Here is a 19273-nt window from a genome sequence, read left to right as displayed (position 1 = left end):
CTGTTATACAAGCTGTACACTCACTACTTTACATTGTAGCAAAGTGTCATTTCTTCAGTGTTGTCACATGAAAAGATATAATAAAATATTTACAAAAAATTAGAGGGATGTACTTACTTTTGTGATATACTGTAAGTCCGTGCTAAGTACCCCTGATGACGTATTTTCTGATGTCGCACATTGGGTGGAGCCATGCACACGCTACTGCGCATGAGCGACCGATGTTCGGCCATCTTGGTTATGGGCAACTGACCTTTCTAAGGTTTACGATGAGACTTATGCTTTAAATGCCTTTTTAATGTAAGTGCACTACTTTTTTTATTTTTTTACAATAAATCATACGTTTTGTACAGTATTATATGGAGCCTTGTATTTTGCATATATCATTTATTGTGCACGAGTGCGGATCTGTTGGCTTGACTTCCTGGGGCACTTGTTTGCCTTTCATCGCTGGTTGAACAGAACTGCTTTGGGGTGGGGTGTGTGATTCGCAAGATTGGCTGAACAGAGTTACTGTGGGCGTTGGGGGAAAGGGGTGTGAATCACAAGACTGGCTGAACAGAATTACAGTGGGGTGAGGTGTATGAATGACAAGACTGGCTGCAAAGAATTACAGTGGGGTGGAGTGTGTGTGAATCACAAGACTGGCTGAACAGAATTACAGTGTGTTGGGGTGTGTGGAACACAAGACTGGCTGCACAGAATTTCAGTGGGGTGGGGTGTGTGAATCACAAGACTGGCTGCATAGAATTACAGTGGGGTGGGTGTAAATCACAAGACTGACTGAACAGAATTACAGTGGGTTGGGGTGTGTGAATCACAAGACTGGCTGAACAGAATCACGGTGTTGTGGGGTGTGTGAATCACGAGACTGGCTGAACAGAATTGCGGTGTTGTGGGGTGTGTGAATCACAATACTGGCTGAACAGAATCACAGTGGGTTGAGGTGTGTGAATCACAAGATTGGCTGAACAGAATTGTAGTGAGTTGGGGTGTGTGAATTACAAGACTGGCTAAACAGAATTGCTGTGTTGTGGGGTGTGTGAATCACAAGATCGGCTGAACAGAATCACAGTGGGTTGAGGGGTGTGAATCACAAGATTGGATGAATAGCATTATAGTGGAGTTGGGGGGGGGGTGTAAATCACAGAACTGGCTGCACAAATTTAAAGTGGGACAGAGTGTGTGTGAATCAGAAGACTGGCTGAGCAGAATTATAAATACATAATAATGTGTTCTCCAGGCTTTCCCGGTGAGGTTGTTCTATGACCGGCTGACAGGAAACGTTCAGGAGCTGGATGGGGCCCCGCAGGAGAAGGGCCTGGAGTACGGGGCCAGCGATGTGCAGCGGGACTGCACCATGTTATGGCTGAGACAGGAGAGACTCTCGCTGTTCAGAAGGTAAGTCTGACCACCAATCCCAATATAGAGATGACCGCTAACACAGAACATTCCATGCATGAATGTCTCAAACATTTGCACAGCCATCATAAATAATCCCCATATTTGCGTAATACATTTATTCCTTGTGATCCTCAGCTCCATCTAGTGGCCATAATGCAGTATTTTCCTGAACTACCTCCATCACAAAAATGTTGCATAATGGATTGACAATAAAACCAGTATGAAAATACTGCATTATGGCCACTAGATGGCGCTGATGATCTTAAAAAACGAACCACTTCCCGACCACCCACCGCGCAGGGTGGCTCTCCTACGCGAACCGACGTAGGTCTACGTCGGTCGCGCGCAGGATGCTAGGGGGCGAGTGCGCGCCACGGCGCGTGCTCACCCCCTTGCTTCCTGCGTGCAACCAACATAGACCTACGTCGGTTTTACGCAGGAGAGCCTGACACCCGCGATCGCTCCCCGCTGAGAGAGAAGAACGGTCAGCTGTTGTAAACACAGCCGACCGTTCTTCTCCCTGGAATGATCACAGAGCGCCTGTAATCCTTCTATATAGGAACACAGGTCTCTATGGTCATTCCACAAGCCATGCCCCCCCCACAGTTAGAATCACTCCCCGAGGCTCACATTTAACCCCTTCATCACCTATACTGTTAACCCCTTCCCTGCCAGTGTCATTATTACAGTAATAGAGCATATTTCTAGCACTGATTACTGTAGTAATGTCACTGGTCCCCCCCCAAAAGTGTCAAAAATGTCAGTTAGGGGTCCAATCTGTCCGTCGCAATGTTTCAGATCGCCACCATTACTAATATAAAAATAAAAAACAATAAAAATGACATAAATCTTTCCCGTAGTTTGTAGACGCGATAACTTTTGCGCAAACCAATCAAAAAACACTTATTGCTATTTTTTTTTTTTTTTACCAAAAATATGTAGCAGAAAACAAATTGGCCTAAAATGTTAAAAAATTTTGATTTTTAATTTTTTTTTTGGGGGGGGGGGGTGTTATATAGCAGAATGTGAAAAATATTGTTTTCTTTTTCAGAATTGTCGCTCTTTTTTTGTTTATAGCGCAAAAAAATAAAAACAATCGCACAGGTGATCAAATACCACCAAAGGAAAGCTCTATTTGTGGGAAAGAAAGGACATCAATTTTGTTTGGGTACAAGGTTGCACAACCGCGCAATTGTCCGATCGCCGCCATTACTAGTAAAAAAAAAAAAAAAACAATAAAAATGACATAAATCTTTCCCGTAGTTTGTAGACGTGATAACTTTTGCGCAAACCAATCAAAAAACACTTATTGCTATTTTTTTTTACCAAAAATATGTAGCAGAAAACAAATTGGCCTAAAATGTAAAAAAATTGGGATTTTTAATTTTTTTTTGGGAATGTTCTATAGCAGAATGTGAAAAATATTGTTTTTTTTTTTTCAGAATTGTTGCTCTTTTTTTGTTTATAAAATAATAAAAATCGCATAGGGGATCAAATCCCACCAAATGAAAGCTCTATTTGTGCGGGGAAAAAAGGACGTCAGTTTTATTTGGGTACAGCGTTGCACGATCACGCAATCGTCCGTTAAAGTAACGCAGTGCTGAAACGCAAAATAGGGCCTGGTCACTAAAGGGGGAAATCCTTCCGGGCTTAAAGTGGTTAATAAAGAAATATATACGGTAATACAGCAAATTCTAACCAAACAAACATCTCGATGATCTTTGTGTGTTTCCTCCAGATCTGTGCAATAATCCAGTATGAGACTTCCTGTAATAAAGACCGCCCACTGCTGCTCTCTCTCTCCTTGTGCAGGGGGATCGGTCTTGTCTCTGCCCCCTTCCTGTAGATTTCTGCAGGCAGCCTGTAGTAGGTGGAGCCCTATCACAGTAGGCTATGTACAGTGCAGTAATAATATTTCTACTTTTACAAGATAATATCTGGGTTTGCAAAAGGCATTTGGTGCACACAAAGTCGACGTTTATCCCTTGTAGCTATTGAGAAATTTATGTACAGTTGATAGGCAAAAGAGGCAATGACAGCTCATACGGAGGAGATTCCCTTTCACTTCGGAGACTTCCTGTTGTGTCTCCAGGATAGGAAATGAAGATGTATGTACATTTGTTGTGTGTGAATAGGGCCAAAAAAAAACAAATGTTATAAGGCAATTTCCTATGCTGTGTCCATGTTTTTCAATTGGCCACTAGATGGTGTTAAATGCAAAGTTTGGGGGGGAGGGGTTTCCCCTATTTATACTTACCTAGCTGGAGGCGGCATCTGTCCCCGGGCACTTCTACACTGAGAGCCGAGCAACCAAACGCCCCTGATCAGCTCCCTGAGCAGAGAGCTACTGACTGTCAGTCACCGGCTCTCTGCTCTGCCCCCTCCTCGCTCATTGCAGCACAGGGCTGTGAAGGGGTGGAGTGGCCGGCTCAGTCTCTCAGTGGATCTCTGCTCTGCCCCCTCTTCGCTCACTAGAGGGCTGGGCTGTGAAGGGGTGGAGTGGCCAGCTCAGGCTCTCAGCAGCTCTCTGCTCGGCCCCCTCCTCGCTCACTGGCGCGCTGGGCTGTGAAAGGGGTGGAGTGGTCAGCTCAGGCTCCCAGCGGCTCTCTTCTCTGCCCTCTCCTCGCTCACTGGAACGCTGAGCTATGTAGGAGGCGGGATCAGATGGCTCCTGCTCTCAGAGGCTCTCTGCTCTGCTCCCTCTTCGCTCATTGGAGCGCTGAGCTGAATAGGAGGCGGGAGCGGCCGGCTCAGGCTCCCAGCAGCTCTCTGCTCTGCCCCCTCCTCGCTCACTGGAGCGCTGGGCTGTGAAGGGGGTGGAGTGGCTGGCTCAGCCTCTCAGCGGCTCTCTGCTCTGCCCCCTTGTGGCTCACTGGAGCGCTGGGCTGTGGAGAGGGTAGAGTAGCTGGCTCAGCTTCACGGTGGCTCTCTGCTCTGCCCCCTCATCGCTCATTGGAGCACTGGGCTGTGTAGGGTCGGGGAGTGGCAGGCTCAGGCTCTCAGCGGCTCTCTGCTCTACCCCCTCCTCGCTCACTGGAGCACTGGGCTGTGGAAGGGGAGGAGCAGCCGGCTAAGACTCTCAGCGGCTCTCTGCTCTGCCCCCTCTTCGCTCACTGGAGCACTGGGCTGTGGAAGGGGAGGAGCAGCCGGATAAGACTCTCAGCAGCTCTCTGCACTGCTCCCTCCTTGCTCAATGGAGAGCTGGGCTGTGTAGGAGGCGGAATGGAAGGCTCAAGCTCCCAGTGGCTCGCTGAGAAGCTGAGCCGGCTGTCGGTCCAGGCCAACTCCGTGGTCATGATGAAACAGTGCCTGGACCGACATCTGTGACGTCAGCAGACAGCGGACTTCAGACCACTCTCTGCTGAAAACGGGTCACAGGAGAGCAGAACGAACTGCACTGCTGTGATACATAGAAGTACAGTCAAATGAGCTTTCCCTGTACATCTCCTTTAAGCATCATAGGAATTGAGTATGACACTTAGCACCATCTAGTGGCTAAATTTGATATTTTCTGTTTTAAATCAATTAAAAAATGTTCAATCAGCACAAGAAATAGCTTAAAGCAACAGTTTTTTTCCCCCATTAGCACAAAACAAATGTTCATACACTTTAACAGGGCGAATTGCTATTACATTTTTTTAAAACTACAACCGTATGTATTCCAACTGTGCACTAATCCAATTGCCTGGAGTTCAGCTGTAACAGAAGAAGCCATGCAGGAAATATGTATAGACATCCTTTATTTTTTATTTATTTTTTTTACTAAATTTGGCACCATAGGCCTGCTTTTATAAATAGCCAATGAGATGTTTGTTTTCTAAAATAAATTGTGCTGAAAAAATGGAAAAACACACAAAGAAAGGAGAGAACTGCACACCCCAAATCTGTATTCAGAAAAAAAGAGAAAGGATTCCCCCCCAGGATTTTTTGGCAGCAAATAACTGTTTAGGGCATATTTTATTAAAAAAATAAATAAATAAATAATATATTTTTTTTTAAAACAAGTTGTTAAATAAATGTTTGGTTTCACAAAGGATTAAAACATAAGTTCTGGTTACAGTGTTTGAAACCATCCAATATAGCAACAAGGAAAAGAGTTAAACAAAAGCATAGGTGGTTACACAATCACTACCAAAAAATGCTACCCCGATGCGTTTCGACCTATCGTGGTTATGGTCTTCTTCAGGGGGATTGTGATATCTACAAGATGCATTAATACATTAAAGCTGCGGTATATATATATATATATATATATATATATATATATATATATATACACACAATTAATTTTTTTTTATAAAATTTGCCTTAACCACTTGCCGACCAGCCGCTGCAGATATACAGTGGCAGGTCGGCAGGGGACTGCGAATCGCCGTACCTGTACAGCGGTTCGCCGGAGTGATCCCGGGTGGGGCACACGCCCCCGGGATTGCTGCCTGGCATCCGCAATCACTCCCCAGGGAGAGAGAGCAGCGGTCTGGTGTTGTAAACACAGCAGACCGTTGTTCTCTCAGCAATCAATAAAGAGTTCCTGTGTTCCTCCTATTTAGGAACACAGGTCTCTGTGTTGATTCCATAAGTCCACCCCCCACACAGTTAGAAAGCACCCCCTAGGCACACATTTAAACCTTTGATCACCCCTGGTGTCAACCCCTTCCCTGCCAGTGTCATTATTACAGTAACAGAGCATATTTTTAGCACTGATCACTGTAGTAATGTCACTGGTCCCCCCAAATGTGTAAAAAAAAGTCAGTTAGGGGTCCGATCCGTCCGCCGCAATGTCGCAGTCCCGCTAAAAATCGATGATCGCCGCCATTACTAGTAAAAAAAATTAAAAATAAATAAAAAATGACAAATCTTTCCCCTAGTTTGTAGACGCGATAACTTTTGCGCAAACCAATCAATATACACTTATTGGGAATTTTTTTTTAACCAGAAATATGTAGCAGAATACAAATTGGCCTAAAATGATGAAAAAATTTATATTTTTTAAATTTTTTTTTATTGGGAATGTTATATAGCAGAAGGTGAAAAATTTTTTTTTTTTTTTTTCTTTTCAGAATTGTCGCTCTTTTTTTTGTTTATATCGCAAAAAAATAAAAATCGTACAGGTGATCAAATACCACCAAAAGAAAGTTCTATTTGTGGGAAAAAAGTACATCAATTTTATTTGGGTACAGCGTCGCGCGACAGAGCAATTGTCAGTTAAAGTAACGCAGTGCCGTATCGCAAAAAATGGCCTGGTCATTAAGGGGGAAAATTCTTCAGTTCCAGAAGTAAATAAACAGTTATTTGCTGCCAAAAAAAACCCTGGGGAATCCTTTCTCTTTTTTCAAAATAAATAAATATTTAATAAATAATAAATATTATTATTATTATTATTATTATTAATATTATAATAATATCATTATTTATTATTATTGTTTATTGTTATTATTATTAATAATAAATAAATATTTAACAATAAATTGTGCTTGCTGCTTCTTATTGCTCGTATTGAACATTCCCATGGACTATGACTGACTTCTGCTGTTACTCTGTCAGGTCTCAGCTCTATCTTGAATATAAACTGGTGAAACTTCTGCTCCGCCCTCTGGAAGATCTCCAGCCAGTCAGCCGCTACGGCATCCGAGGCTACAGCCGTCAGACCGCCAGCGCCGGCCTGTCCTCCGGCCAATCTTCAGCGGCTCCTCAGCTGCTCAGCGCCCCCGGCATCCTACCAGACAAGGCATTGGAGCCCCTGCAACCCAACCCTACCCGCGTTCACAGCTGCCCCGCTGCTTCAGGTGACTCCAAAGTAATGAAACCGATACAAGTGTCACTTCCAACAAATGTTCTGCCACTTTGCTTATTGACATATCTCCTTAGACCCAGTTTGTTCAGGTATTATGGTCACCTGCTGACTTGGCACCATCCACAAGCAGCAGAACTCTTTAATAAGACGCAGAAGTTGAATCCAACACAATTTAATTTCAGAAATTTGCAGTACAAAGGATATTTTCCCAGTCTCTGGAAGTGTAAGAAGACAATGACTATCGTAGGCCCTGCCTCCAAAGAACTAATACTGACCAAAGGAACATGGAAGAAGTAGGGAGGGTCTAGCTAGGGCTAAACTAACTAGCACTAAACAGGAGGGAAGGACTGAGGGAGATACCAAAATTTTATAGTAAACAAGTTGTAGTGGCACAAAACTGCCACTAGATGTCAACATACTACAAAACAATAATAACCTGATACAGTTCAATACAATATAATATAGAACATTTACATGAAAGTGGGGCAGAACATTATCATTGAAAAGAGATTTAACTTCCAGCTGCTGAAGCAATTCTTTCCTGTAAGAGCAGTGTAAGAGCCGGTTACATAGGCGCGACCCGACTTGATGGGGCGACCTGTGAAGTCGCGGTGCACAGCTCGCAAAGCGACCTCGGTGCGGCATGCACGGACTTCATATCATTGAAGTCAAAGCAGGTCGCTCCAGGTCGCCCCAAAGAAGCTCAGGACCCTTTTTCTAAGACGGAGCGACTTGTGTCGCTCCTATTAGAACGGGTCCTGTACTACTCTATGGCAGGCGACCCACGGCGACTTGTCAGGCGACCAGGTCGACTGACAAGTCGCCCCAGTGTGAACGGGGTCTAATTGTGGATCTGGTTGTAGCAGATAGGATGGATTGTTTCAAAACAACGTTGGGTGTTTTCTTGACAAAAAGAAAAAAAAAAAGGGCTAATTTTTAGTGTCATGGCAAAGGCTGTAAATACTTATGTACAGTATCTCACAAAAGTGAGTACACCCCTCACATTTTTGTAAATATTTTATTATATCTTTTCATGTGACAACACTGAAGAAATGACACTTTGCTACAATGTAAAGTAGTGAGTGTACAGCTTGTATAACAGTGTAAATTTGCTGTCCCCTCAAAATAACTCAACACACAGCCATTAATGTCTAAACCACTGGCAAAAAATGTGAGTACACCCCTAAGTGAAAATGTCCAAATTGGGCCCAAAGTGTCAATATTTTGTGTTGCCACCATTATTTTCCAGCACTGCCTTAACCCTCTTGTGCATGGAGTTCACCCGAGCTTCACAGGTTGCCACTGGAGTCCTCTTCTACTCCTCCATGATGACATCACGGAGCTGGTGGATGTTAGAGACCTTGCGCTCCTCCACCTTCTGTTTGAGGATGCCCCACAGATGTTCAATAGGGTTTAGGTCTGGAGACATGCTTGGTCAGTCCATAACCTTTACCCTCAACTTCTTTAGAAAGGCAGTGGTGGTCATGGAGGTGTGTTTGGGGTGGTTATCATGTTGGAATACTGCCCTGCAGCCCAGTCTCCGAAGGGAGGGGATCATGCTCTGCTTCAGTATGTCACAGTACATGTTGGCATTCATAGTTCCCTCAATGAACTGTAGCTCCCCAGTGCCGGCAGCACTCATGCAGCCCCAGACCATGACACTCCCACCACCATGATTGACTGTAGGCAAGACACACTTGTCTTTGTACTCCTCACCTGGTTGCCGCCACACATGCTTGACACCATCTAAACCAAATAAGTTTATCTTGATCTCATCAGACCACAGGAGAAGGTTCCAGTAATCCATGTCCTTAGTCTGCTTGTCTTCAGCAAACTGTTTGTGGGCTTTCTTGTGCATCATCTCTAGAAGAGGCTTCCTTCTGGGACGACAGCCATGCAGACCAATTTAATGCAGTGTGCGGTGTATGGTCTGAGCACTGACAGGCTGACCCACCCCCCCACCCCTTCAACCTCTGCAGCAATGCTGGCAGCACTCATACGTCTTTTTCCCAAAGACAACCTCTGGATGTGACGCTGAGCACGTGCACTCGACTTCTTTGGTTGACCATAGCGAGGCCTGTTCTGAGTGGAACCTGTCCTGTTAAACCGCTGTATGGTCTTGGCCACCGTGCTGCAGCTCAGCTTCAGGGTATTGGCAATCTTCTTGTAGCCAGGGCCATCTTTATGTAGAGCAACAATTCTTTTTTCAGATCCTCAGAGAGTTCTTTGCCATGAGGTGCCATGTTGAACTTTCAGTGACCAGTATGAGAGAGTGAGAGCGATAACACCAAATTTAACACACCTACTCCCCATTCACATCTGAGACCTTGTAACACTAACAAGTCACATGACACGGGGGCGGGGGGTAGATGGCTAATTGGGCCCAATATGGACATTTTCACCTACGGGTGTACTCACTTTTGTTGCCAGCGGTTTAGACATTAATGGCTGTGTGTTGAGTTATTTTGAGGGGACAGCAAATTTACACTGTTATACAAGCTGTACACTCACTACATTACATTGTAGCAAAGTGTCAGTTCTTCAGTGCCGGTTCACACTTGTGCGATGTGGGAACGCTGCGAATATACAGCGTGTTCCCGCATCGCATCCGCACATACGCGATACGCGGGGGGTATCAATTAAAAGTTAACGACACCCCCAGTTGCGATCGCATATCGCAGTGCGATCTGCAAGTTCGCACAGAATCGGATAGCACAAGTGTGAACCACTGTGCGATCCGATTCTGATGCGGCTCAAAAAAAGCCTCATGTGCGAGTTTGCTGCGGATGCGCTGCAAATTCAGCCATACAAAATGTATGGCTGAACTCGCATCCGTACATGAGATCGCATGTAATGAAGGAGCAGTGCGCTCCGAATTACATGCGATCTCGCAAACCACACAAGTGTTAACCGGCACTCAGTGTTGTCATTTGAAAAGATATAATAAAATATTTACAAAAATGTGAGGGGTGTACTCACTTCAGGTATATGTATACATCCTATATGTGTGAAGGATTCTCCTGTGAGCCCAAATACATAGTCAGGTATAATATGTTGGAATACAAAAGCAAGTTTTTTGCAGAATACTGAGGTTGGGATACAATTCCTGATATGATAACATTATATCTGCAAATTGTTATTTATATTCTGTTCATACTGTTCTATTAGGTGGAATGATATCTATACAGGTTTGTACATACCTTCCTATACCTGTGAGCAGGGCTTTTTTTTCTCAGAGAATAGGTGCAGGAACTCCCCCCTTCTGAGTCACTTTTTTCTCTGCCCCCTACCCACCTCCGAGCACAGTTCCTTGGTTCCAACCTCCACCCACCTCCAAGCACAGTTCCTTGGTTCCACCCCCTACCCACTTCCGAGCACCGTTCCTTAGTTCCACCCTCCACCCACCTCTAAGCACCATTCCTTGTTTCCACCCTCTACCCACTTCCGAGCACAGTTCCTTGTTTCCAGCCTCTACCCACCTCGGAGCACAGTTCTTTGGTTCCACCCTGTACTCACCTCGGAGCACAGTTCTTTGGTTTCACCCTCTATCCACTTTCGAGCACTGTTCCTTGGTTCCACCCTCGACCCACCTCCGAGCACTGTTCCTTGGTTCCACCCTCGACCCACCTCCGAGCACCGTTTCTTGGTTCCACCCCCCCGCACACCTCCAAGCACAGTTCCTTGGTTCCACCCCCTACCCACTTCCGAGCACCGTTCTTTAGTTCCACCCTCCACCCACCTCCAAGCACAGTTCCTTGGTTCCACCCTCGACCCACCTCCGAGCACTGTTCCTTGGTTCCACCCTCGACCCACCTCCGAGCACCGTTTCTTGGTTCCACCCCCCCGCCCACCTCCAAGCACAGTTCCTTGGTTCCACCCCCTACCCACTTCCGAGCACCGTTCCTTAGTTCCACCCTCCACCCACCTCCAAGTACCATTCCTTAGTTCCACCCTCCACCCACCTCCAAGCACCGTTCCTTGGTTCCACCCTCTATCCACTTTCGAGCACTGTTCCTTGGTTCCACCCCCTACCCACCTCCGAGCACTGTTCCTTGGTTCCACCCTCGACCCACCTCCAAGCACCGTTTCTTGGTTCCACCCCCTACCCCCCTCCCAGTAGCTCCCTTGTTACAGAATAAAGAGCCAAGTATCATTTTGTGGTGCTTGATAATTTGTATGGAATTTGTTAATGATGACAAGAAAAGTAGTAAAATAAATCCCCAACAGCCAGCAGCAATGACCCCCCCACCAGCAACAATATAGATTTGCCTAAAACAAGAGATCCCCCCCAGTCAGCATCAACAGACTCTCCAGCAGCCAGCAACAATAGACCCCCACCCTGAACAGTAGATATCTTCCAGCAACAATTTTCCCCCTGAAACAATAGACCTCCCCGGGATCAATAGACCACCACGGAAAAATAGATCCTCTCCAGCAACAAAAGATCACCCAGCACTCCTTGCCATTACATGCATTCAGTGCTGGAGGTGCTGGAGGTGCCGGAACTGCGTTCCCCCGCGTTCCCCCTGAAAAAAAGCCCTGCCTGTGAGCGATTCTCCAATGATATGATCTGATATAATATGTTAGAACGCAGAACAATGATACATTTTATGATATATGCTTATATACACTTCCCAAGTAGACAAATAAGAAACACTGTATATCAATATCTCCATTGTACAGGATATGAGTCAGAGCCGTATAACCTGTCCGTCGCGGAGCAATATGGAGACGCCATCATTAGACTGTACCAACCATCAGACCATCCAATCGCAGAGAGCGAGTTCTATACATCCTTCCATCAAAGCGGGACCGGTGGTGAGATATACAGACATTTTCAAGAGCCCGGTTTGTATATTTCTATGTTTAGGGCCCATTTATATTTATTTAGTGCATTACAGTGGTTATAGAAAGGAATCAACCCCCCCCCCCCTTTAAAATAATCACATTCTGTTACTTTGCAGCCTGAAAAGAAGACAGACACTATTTTAGTTTTATCAAGCTGTATTTACCCAGTGAAACGTATAACATCCAAGTGAAAGATATAACACCAACATGTCGGAAAAGAAAAATTCAAAAACAGGATCACTGATTGGAAAAAGGACAACCCCTTTATGTCAGTTTTTTATTGAACCACCATTGTGCTGTAATTCCAGCCTTCAGTCTGTTGAGATTTGTCTCTACTAACTTTGTAGATGTAGACTTTGCAATATTTGCTGACTCTTCTTTGCTCAAATTCAGTTAGATTTGATGGTAGGGCTGAACGATAGTCGATGTGAACATCGATATCGTGCTGCGAGCGTGGGCGATAGTCACATCGCCGGATCATGCGATATTGAAGGCAGAGAAGTCGGGACTCACAGTGGTGGTAGAAGGTAGAAGAATACAGCCCGACATCCGTCCCACATGTTCAGTTTGCCCTGCAGCTAGATCTTCTGACTGAGCGGTGAGCAGCGGCACAGGGAACCAATCACGCGTGCTTGAACACCTGATTGATTTGCTGTGCCGCTACTCACGACGTGATTGGTTCGATGTGCTCACGGCGCTCACCGCTCGGTCAGAACTAGCTGCAGGGCAGACTGAACATGTGGGACGGATGTCAGGCTGTGTTCTTTTACCTTTAAGTAAGTCTCTCTGCATTGATGGGGGGGCACGCTGGTCACTGCATTGATGGGGGGGCACGCTGGTCACTGCATTGATTGGGGGGGCACCCCGGTCACTGCATTGATGGGGGGCACGCTGGTCACTGCATTGATGGGGGGCACGCTGGTCACTGCATTGATGGGGGGCACGATGGTCACTGCATTGATGGGAGCACGCTGGTCACTGCATTGATGGGGGCATGATGGTCACTGCATTGATGGGGGCACGCTGGTCACTGCATTGATGGGGGGCACGCTGGTCACTGCATTGAATGGGGGCATGCTGTAGTAACTCTGCATTGAATGGGAGCACGCTGTAGTAACTCTGCATTGAATGGGAGCACGCTGTAGTAACTCTGCATTGAATGGGAGCACGCTGTAGTAACTCTGCACTACTAAAAATGGGCGACGAAGAGGATCCGCCGCAAAAAAATATCGCAATATATATCGTTGGGGAAAAAGAATATCGCAATGTGATTTTTTTTCAATATTGTGCAGCCCTATTTGATGGTGACCATTTGTGGACTGCAGTTCTCAAGTCACTCCACAGATTTTCAATGTGTTTAAGTCTGGGCTCTGACTAGGCCATGCAAGGACATTCATCCTTTTGGGTCATTGTCATGTTGGAAGGTAAACCTTCTTCCCATTGGCAACTTTCTGGCAGAAATTCCTCAAGAATTTGAAAGTTTTTTGCCCCATCCATTTTTACTTCCAGCCCGACAAGTGCTCCAGTCCCTGCTGCAGAGAAACACCCCCATAACAGGATATTACCCAACTGCATGTGTCCTTTTCTTGAGGAGTGGCTTTTTTCTTGCACCCCTCCCCTACAAGCCACATTTGTGGAGAATTTGTGAAATTGTTGTCACATGCACACAATGACCATTCTTTGTCATCAATTCCTGCAACTTCTTCTGAGTTGCTGTAGGCCTCTTGGTAGCCTCTCTGACCAGTTTCCTCCTGGCTCTTTCATCCAGTTTGGAACGACATCCTGATCCAGGGAGCAGGGCTGGGACAAGGGGTGGGCAGGAGGGGTGGCTGCCCTGGGCAGTGTGGTATATTGTGAGGTGGGAAGGGGGGGCACCACAAGGAAGTTGGGGGAGGGGGGAATTTATGTTGGAGGTGGGAATTTTTGGGGGCAGAAGGGGGGTAAGTATTGTTCTAGAAGGGGGAATTGGAGGGGTGAGGAATGCTAAGAGTAGTGATTTAGGGGGATTTGTGTTGGGAGGGGGTGGGGGGAGGAGAAGATTTGTGCCGGGGGGGGATTTGAAGTGGGAGGGAGAAGATGTGTACTAGGAGGGGGGAATTTTAGGGGTAGAAGACTTGTGCTAGGAGGCGTGAATTTTGTTTGGGGGGGGGGCATTTGAGCTGGGGGGATTTGGGGGATGGAAGGGCAAAGAATTGTGTCGAGAGGGGGAATTTCAGCAGGGGGCTGAATTTGTACTGGGAGGAGGGGGAGTTGTTGCTTAGGGGGCAAGCATGCAGATTAGTGCTCAGTGTTTTAGTAGGGGATTTTTGCTGACACATACAGTACTGCTCATCCATCCTGAGGGAGGGACGCAATTTGGGTTGCTTGCCCTGGGCTCTAGATCAGTGGTCCTCAACTCCGGTCCTCAGGGCCCACTAACAGGCCAGATTTTAAGTATTACCTTGGGGAGATGCAGACTAGAGTACTGCAATCACTGAGCAGCAAATTATATCACCTGGGATGTATTTCAGTTATCTTGCAAATCTGGCCTGTTAGTGGGCCCTGTAGGCCAGGGTTGAGGACCACTGCTCTAGATGATTATGTCCCAGCACTGCCAGGGAGTTGTACCAAATACCTTCCACTTCTTAATAATAGACTTTACTGTGCTTCTAGCAGTGGCGGCTGGTGCATTGGGGGGCGCAGGGGCGCCACCCCCCTATCCATGCATGGATTCTAATGGGGTTTTTTATTTTTTATTTGAAGCACGTGATTAGGGCCAGAGGCTCTAATAGGCTTCAAAAAAGGGTGGGCTTAGGGCGCAGAACACCGAAACCCTGAGCCCATCCAGTTGTGTGGCAATAGCGAATAAATATTCGCTATTGTCACACGGATCCTCCTCTTGGCCAATCAAGAAGCAGGTTCTGAGACCCATTTCCCGATTGGCCAAAAGGCGAAACCATGCCATTGGCCATGGAGGAGGAGGAGGGAGGACTATGGAGAAGCCACTGTTGCTGCTGCTGCCTGCCTGCCCTTCACGTGAGTGAGCCGACAACGGGGAGGGGGGGTATGGTCTGCGAGCTGGTGTGGTCGGGGGGGGGGGGGGTATGGTGTGATCCGTCTGCCCCCCTCCGCCCCCCCCCCCGGCCCATGGAGCACCAGCCGCCACTGGCTTCTAGGCATTGATAAAGCCCTTGTATCCATCTCCTGACTTGTGCCTGTACACAACTTTATCCTGGAGATCCCAGTGACAGCGCCTTGCCACCCATAGTTCATTGTTTGCTTCGGTTGCACTACCAATGACTGAAATGCTCCAGGAAAGCTCTTTTCATGCTGAGCTAATCAAAATGACCACATCTGATCACAGCTGAAAGTCAAATGGCTTTGTGTGCCATTGAGAAGGTGATTAGCTACACCTGATTGAGTTTACAAGTAATTTTTAGGATGGGGGGGGGGGGGGTGAGGTGATCATTTTCCAACTCAGTGATTCTGTTTTTGAATTCTTTTTATTTATTTTTGGACATGTTGGTGTTATATCATACAGCTGGATAAAACAAAAACTGTGCCTGTCTTTATTTCAGGCTGCAAAGCAACAAAAAGCGATTATTTTAGTGGGGGTGATTCTTCTCTATACCCACGGTGCTTTAATGTGCCTTGTGTTACAGCAGCCACTTATATTAGAGTCCCAAAAAATTGGACGTGTTACAAAAAATGTTTTACTGTAAAGTATACAGCACACTGTGAATGGGAACACAATGCAACAATTATGTAACATGTTGTGTTAACACGCGTGTTCCTGCAACGTATGGATAAAAAAGGTTACTGTTTTGCCCAGATATTAGTGTAGTTGTAGCTCTTGTGCAGTTTGTTCACCTTAGCCCACAATCACACCGGTGCAACTGGTCATGCGATTTGACAGGTCCATATTGCATGACAAGTTGCACTCTATTGAGTGAAAAATAAAGTCTGGTGCGCTGAATAGTGAAGTGTAACTCTCTTAGATGTAGTGGTGAACAGTATCAAACCAAATCACAAAGGCAAATTAACAAAGTGCCAAAAATCTACATGAATACCACATACATTGAAAATGGTATATACAGTGCCTTGCGAAAGTATTCGGCCCCCTTGAACTTTTCGAGCTTTTGCCACATTTCAGGCTTCAAACATAAAGATATACAACTGTAATTTTTTGTGAAGAATCAACAACAAGTGGGACACAATCATGAAGTGGGACGAAATTTATTGGATATTTCAAACTTTTTTAACAAATAAAAAACTGAAAAATTGGGCGTGCAAAATTATTCAGCCCCCTTAAGTTAATACTTTGTAGCTCCACCTTTTTCTGCGATTACAGCTAGTCACTTGGGGTATGTCTCTATCAGTTTTGCACATCGAGAGACTGAAGTTTTTGCCCATTCCTCCTTGCAAAACAGCTTGAGCTCAGCGTTTGTGAACAGCAGTTTTCAGTTCTTTCCACAGATTCTCGATTGGATTCAGGTCTGGACTTTGACTTGGCCATTCTAACACCTGGATATGTTTATTTGTGAACCATTCCATTGTAGATTTTGCTTTATGTTTTGGATCATTGTCTTGTTGGAAGACAAATCTCCGTCCCAGTCTCAGGTCTTTTGCAGACTCCATCAGGTTTTCTTCCAGAATGGTCCTGTATTTGGCTCCATCCATCTTCCCGTCAATTTTAACCATCTTCCCTGTCCCTGCTGAAGAAAAGCAGGCCCAAACCATGATGCTGCCACCACCATGTTTGACAGTGGGGATGGTGTGTTCAGGGTGATGAGCTGTGTTGCTTTTACGCCAAACTTAACGTTTTGCATTGTTGCCAAAAAGTTGGATTTTGGTTTCATCTGACCGGAGCACCTTCTTCCACATGTTTGGTGTCTCCCAGGTGGCTTGTGGCAAACTTTAAACGACACTTTTTATGGATATCTTTAAGAAATGGCTTTCTTCTTGCCACTCTTCCATAAAGGCCAGATTTGTGCAGTATACGACTGATTGTTGGCGCTGGCCACTCTTTACTTGGTAAGGACTTCACTTTGTAAGGTAGATCTCTGTGTACTTATCCAGTAATGCTCAAAGAGATAGAATGGGGGCTCCCATGGTGAAGTATATCAAGTTTATTAGGTAAAAAATTTAAAAATCAAAATTTTTTAACATTATAGACCAATTTGTTTTCTGCTACATATTTTTGTTAAAAAAAAAAAATCGTATTTTGATTGGTTTGCGCAAAATATTGTGTCTACTAACTAGGGGAAAGATTTATGTAATTTTTGTTGTTGTTTTTTTTTTTTACTAGTAATGGCGGCGATCTACGATTTTTAGCGGGTCTGCGACATTGCAGCGGAACAGATCAGACCCCTAAGGCCCCTTTCACACTTATGCGGAGCGATTTTACCGTGATTTTGTGACGCGATTTCGACGCGATTTTGAGCAATGACTCAGGGCTATATACCTCAAAACGCATTAGAATCGTGCCAAAGTAGTGCAGGAACTACTTTGAAGTCGGTGCGACTTCAAAACGCACTGATATGAATGGGGCTCATTGAAAATAATGGAAAAAGACTTGTCATGCGATTTTGCAGTCCAAAATCACAGGACAAGTCGCACTAGTGTGAAAGGGGCCTAACTCACATTTTTGACACTTTTGGGGGGACCAGTGACATTACTACAGTAATCAGTGCTAAAAATATGCACTGTTACTGTAATAAGGGAAGGGGTTAACCCTATGGGTGATCAAGGGGTTAAATGTGAGCGTAGGGGCGTGATTCTAACTGTGGGGGGGGGGTGGCTTGTGAAATGATCATAGAGACCTGTGATCCTATATAGAAGGATCACAGGCTCTCTGTGATCATTCCAGGGAGAAGAACGGTCAGCTGTGTTCAACAGCCGACCGTTCTTCTCTCTCAGTGGGAACGATTGCGGGTGTCAGGCAGCAATTGGAGCTGCCTGACTCATGCATCGGCTTCCTGAGTGGGGGCGGGAGCGCGCCGCCGGTGGCACGCGCGCTCGCCCCCTAGCCTCCCGAGAGTGAGCGCCATACATGTACGGCGATTCGCCTGGGAGCGGCTGCCTGCCGCAGTACATCTGCGGTGGGCGGTCGCAAGGGGATTAACACAACTACAGGGTGATGAAATTAAATGGAATCAGGATACGGAGGTTTACTTCTTCTGAGAGATATTAAAGGAACACTCTAACCACCATGACCACTACGTTGGTTCATGCAGAAGAGCCATCCTGCCGCAGTAAAAAGGCAGCAGGTGGTCGGCGACAGGTTAAGGACACAGTGGCTGGCTTCCTGGCCCGTTCCTTAACCACTTACCGATGGTATACTGTGTATATATATATATAATATATATATAATCTCCTGGGCAGGATCACGTACCTGTAAGTGATCCTGCATTTCCAGGTCTGGGGTGCACACGTGTCCAATCACAGCGGGAGCCAATCAACAGGTCCAGTTCGGGACACAGGCAGAACGGCGGTCTGCCTATGTAAACAAGGCAGATCACCGTTCTGTGAGAAGGGAAGGTTGTGCCTTCCCATAGTACAAGCACCTATCACAGTGTCCTTTTGGATGAAACGCGTTGGGAGTGTAGCATTTGGCATTGACGTCTTGCTGCTGAGTGATTCCGGGTCACCAGCAGCAACCCATGTGAGTTCCTATTGTTTTTTATTTTGCACTTGATGTGTACTTTATTTATGGAATAAACCCTACTACACTATGAATACACTTCTGGGCTCTGGGTGAGTGGGATCCTGGTACGAATTACCAGCGGAAGCGATCCATTGTGTGATTTCCAGGAGGACATCCATATGTGTTTGAGGCTTACTTGCTGCTGTAACGGCAGTTGCTCTATTTGGTGAGTTTGCAATCTTTGCATCGGTAGCGGTACATTTGATTGGACGCCATTGCCTTGCTGTTTGCTCACTGGGTTGGTGATTTTACTTTGGACTATCATTGGTTCTATGGAATAATTTTACATGGACTCTGTGTTTAATCGTAAATACATTTTTTATGTGTCTGTATGTTCTTATGCTTGAACACTGATTGATCTTTGTTTAATTTAATTTACCCACTTCTGGACCGGAAGGATTTTTCCCCTTAATGACCAGGCCCTTTTTTTGCGATTCGGCACTGCGTTACTTTAACTGACAATTGTGCGGTTGTGCGACGCAGTACCCAAATAAAATTAATGTTCTTTTTTCCCCACAAATAGAGCTTTCTTTTAGTGGTAT

The 19273-nt window shown here is 45.7% G+C and overlaps 1 protein-coding gene across 1 annotated transcript in view; it reads left to right on the top strand.

Annotated features, from left to right (window-relative positions):
• The first annotated feature begins 1340 nt into the window (after window positions 1-1340).
• LOC309551283 (uncharacterized protein) overlaps window positions 1341-19273 on the top strand; it is a 96460-nt gene continuing 78527 nt past the window's right edge. Inside the window, exons 1-3 of the mRNA XM_082251809.1 lie at window positions 1341-1401; window positions 6949-7190; window positions 11882-12016. Coding sequence (XP_082107935.1) covers window positions 1361-1401; window positions 6949-7190; window positions 11882-12016 — 418 coding nt within the window. The 5' untranslated portion in view covers window positions 1341-1360. The remainder of the gene's footprint in view (window positions 1402-6948; window positions 7191-11881; window positions 12017-19273) is intronic.

The sequence above is a fragment of the Pelophylax lessonae genome (genome assembly GCF_965119305.1).
Source record: "Pelophylax lessonae genome assembly, chromosome: 3".
NCBI lineage: Eukaryota > Metazoa > Chordata > Amphibia > Anura > Ranidae > Pelophylax > Pelophylax lessonae.
The sequence above is the reverse complement of the archived record's forward strand: the minus strand, read 5'-3'. Positions and strand labels throughout refer to the sequence as shown.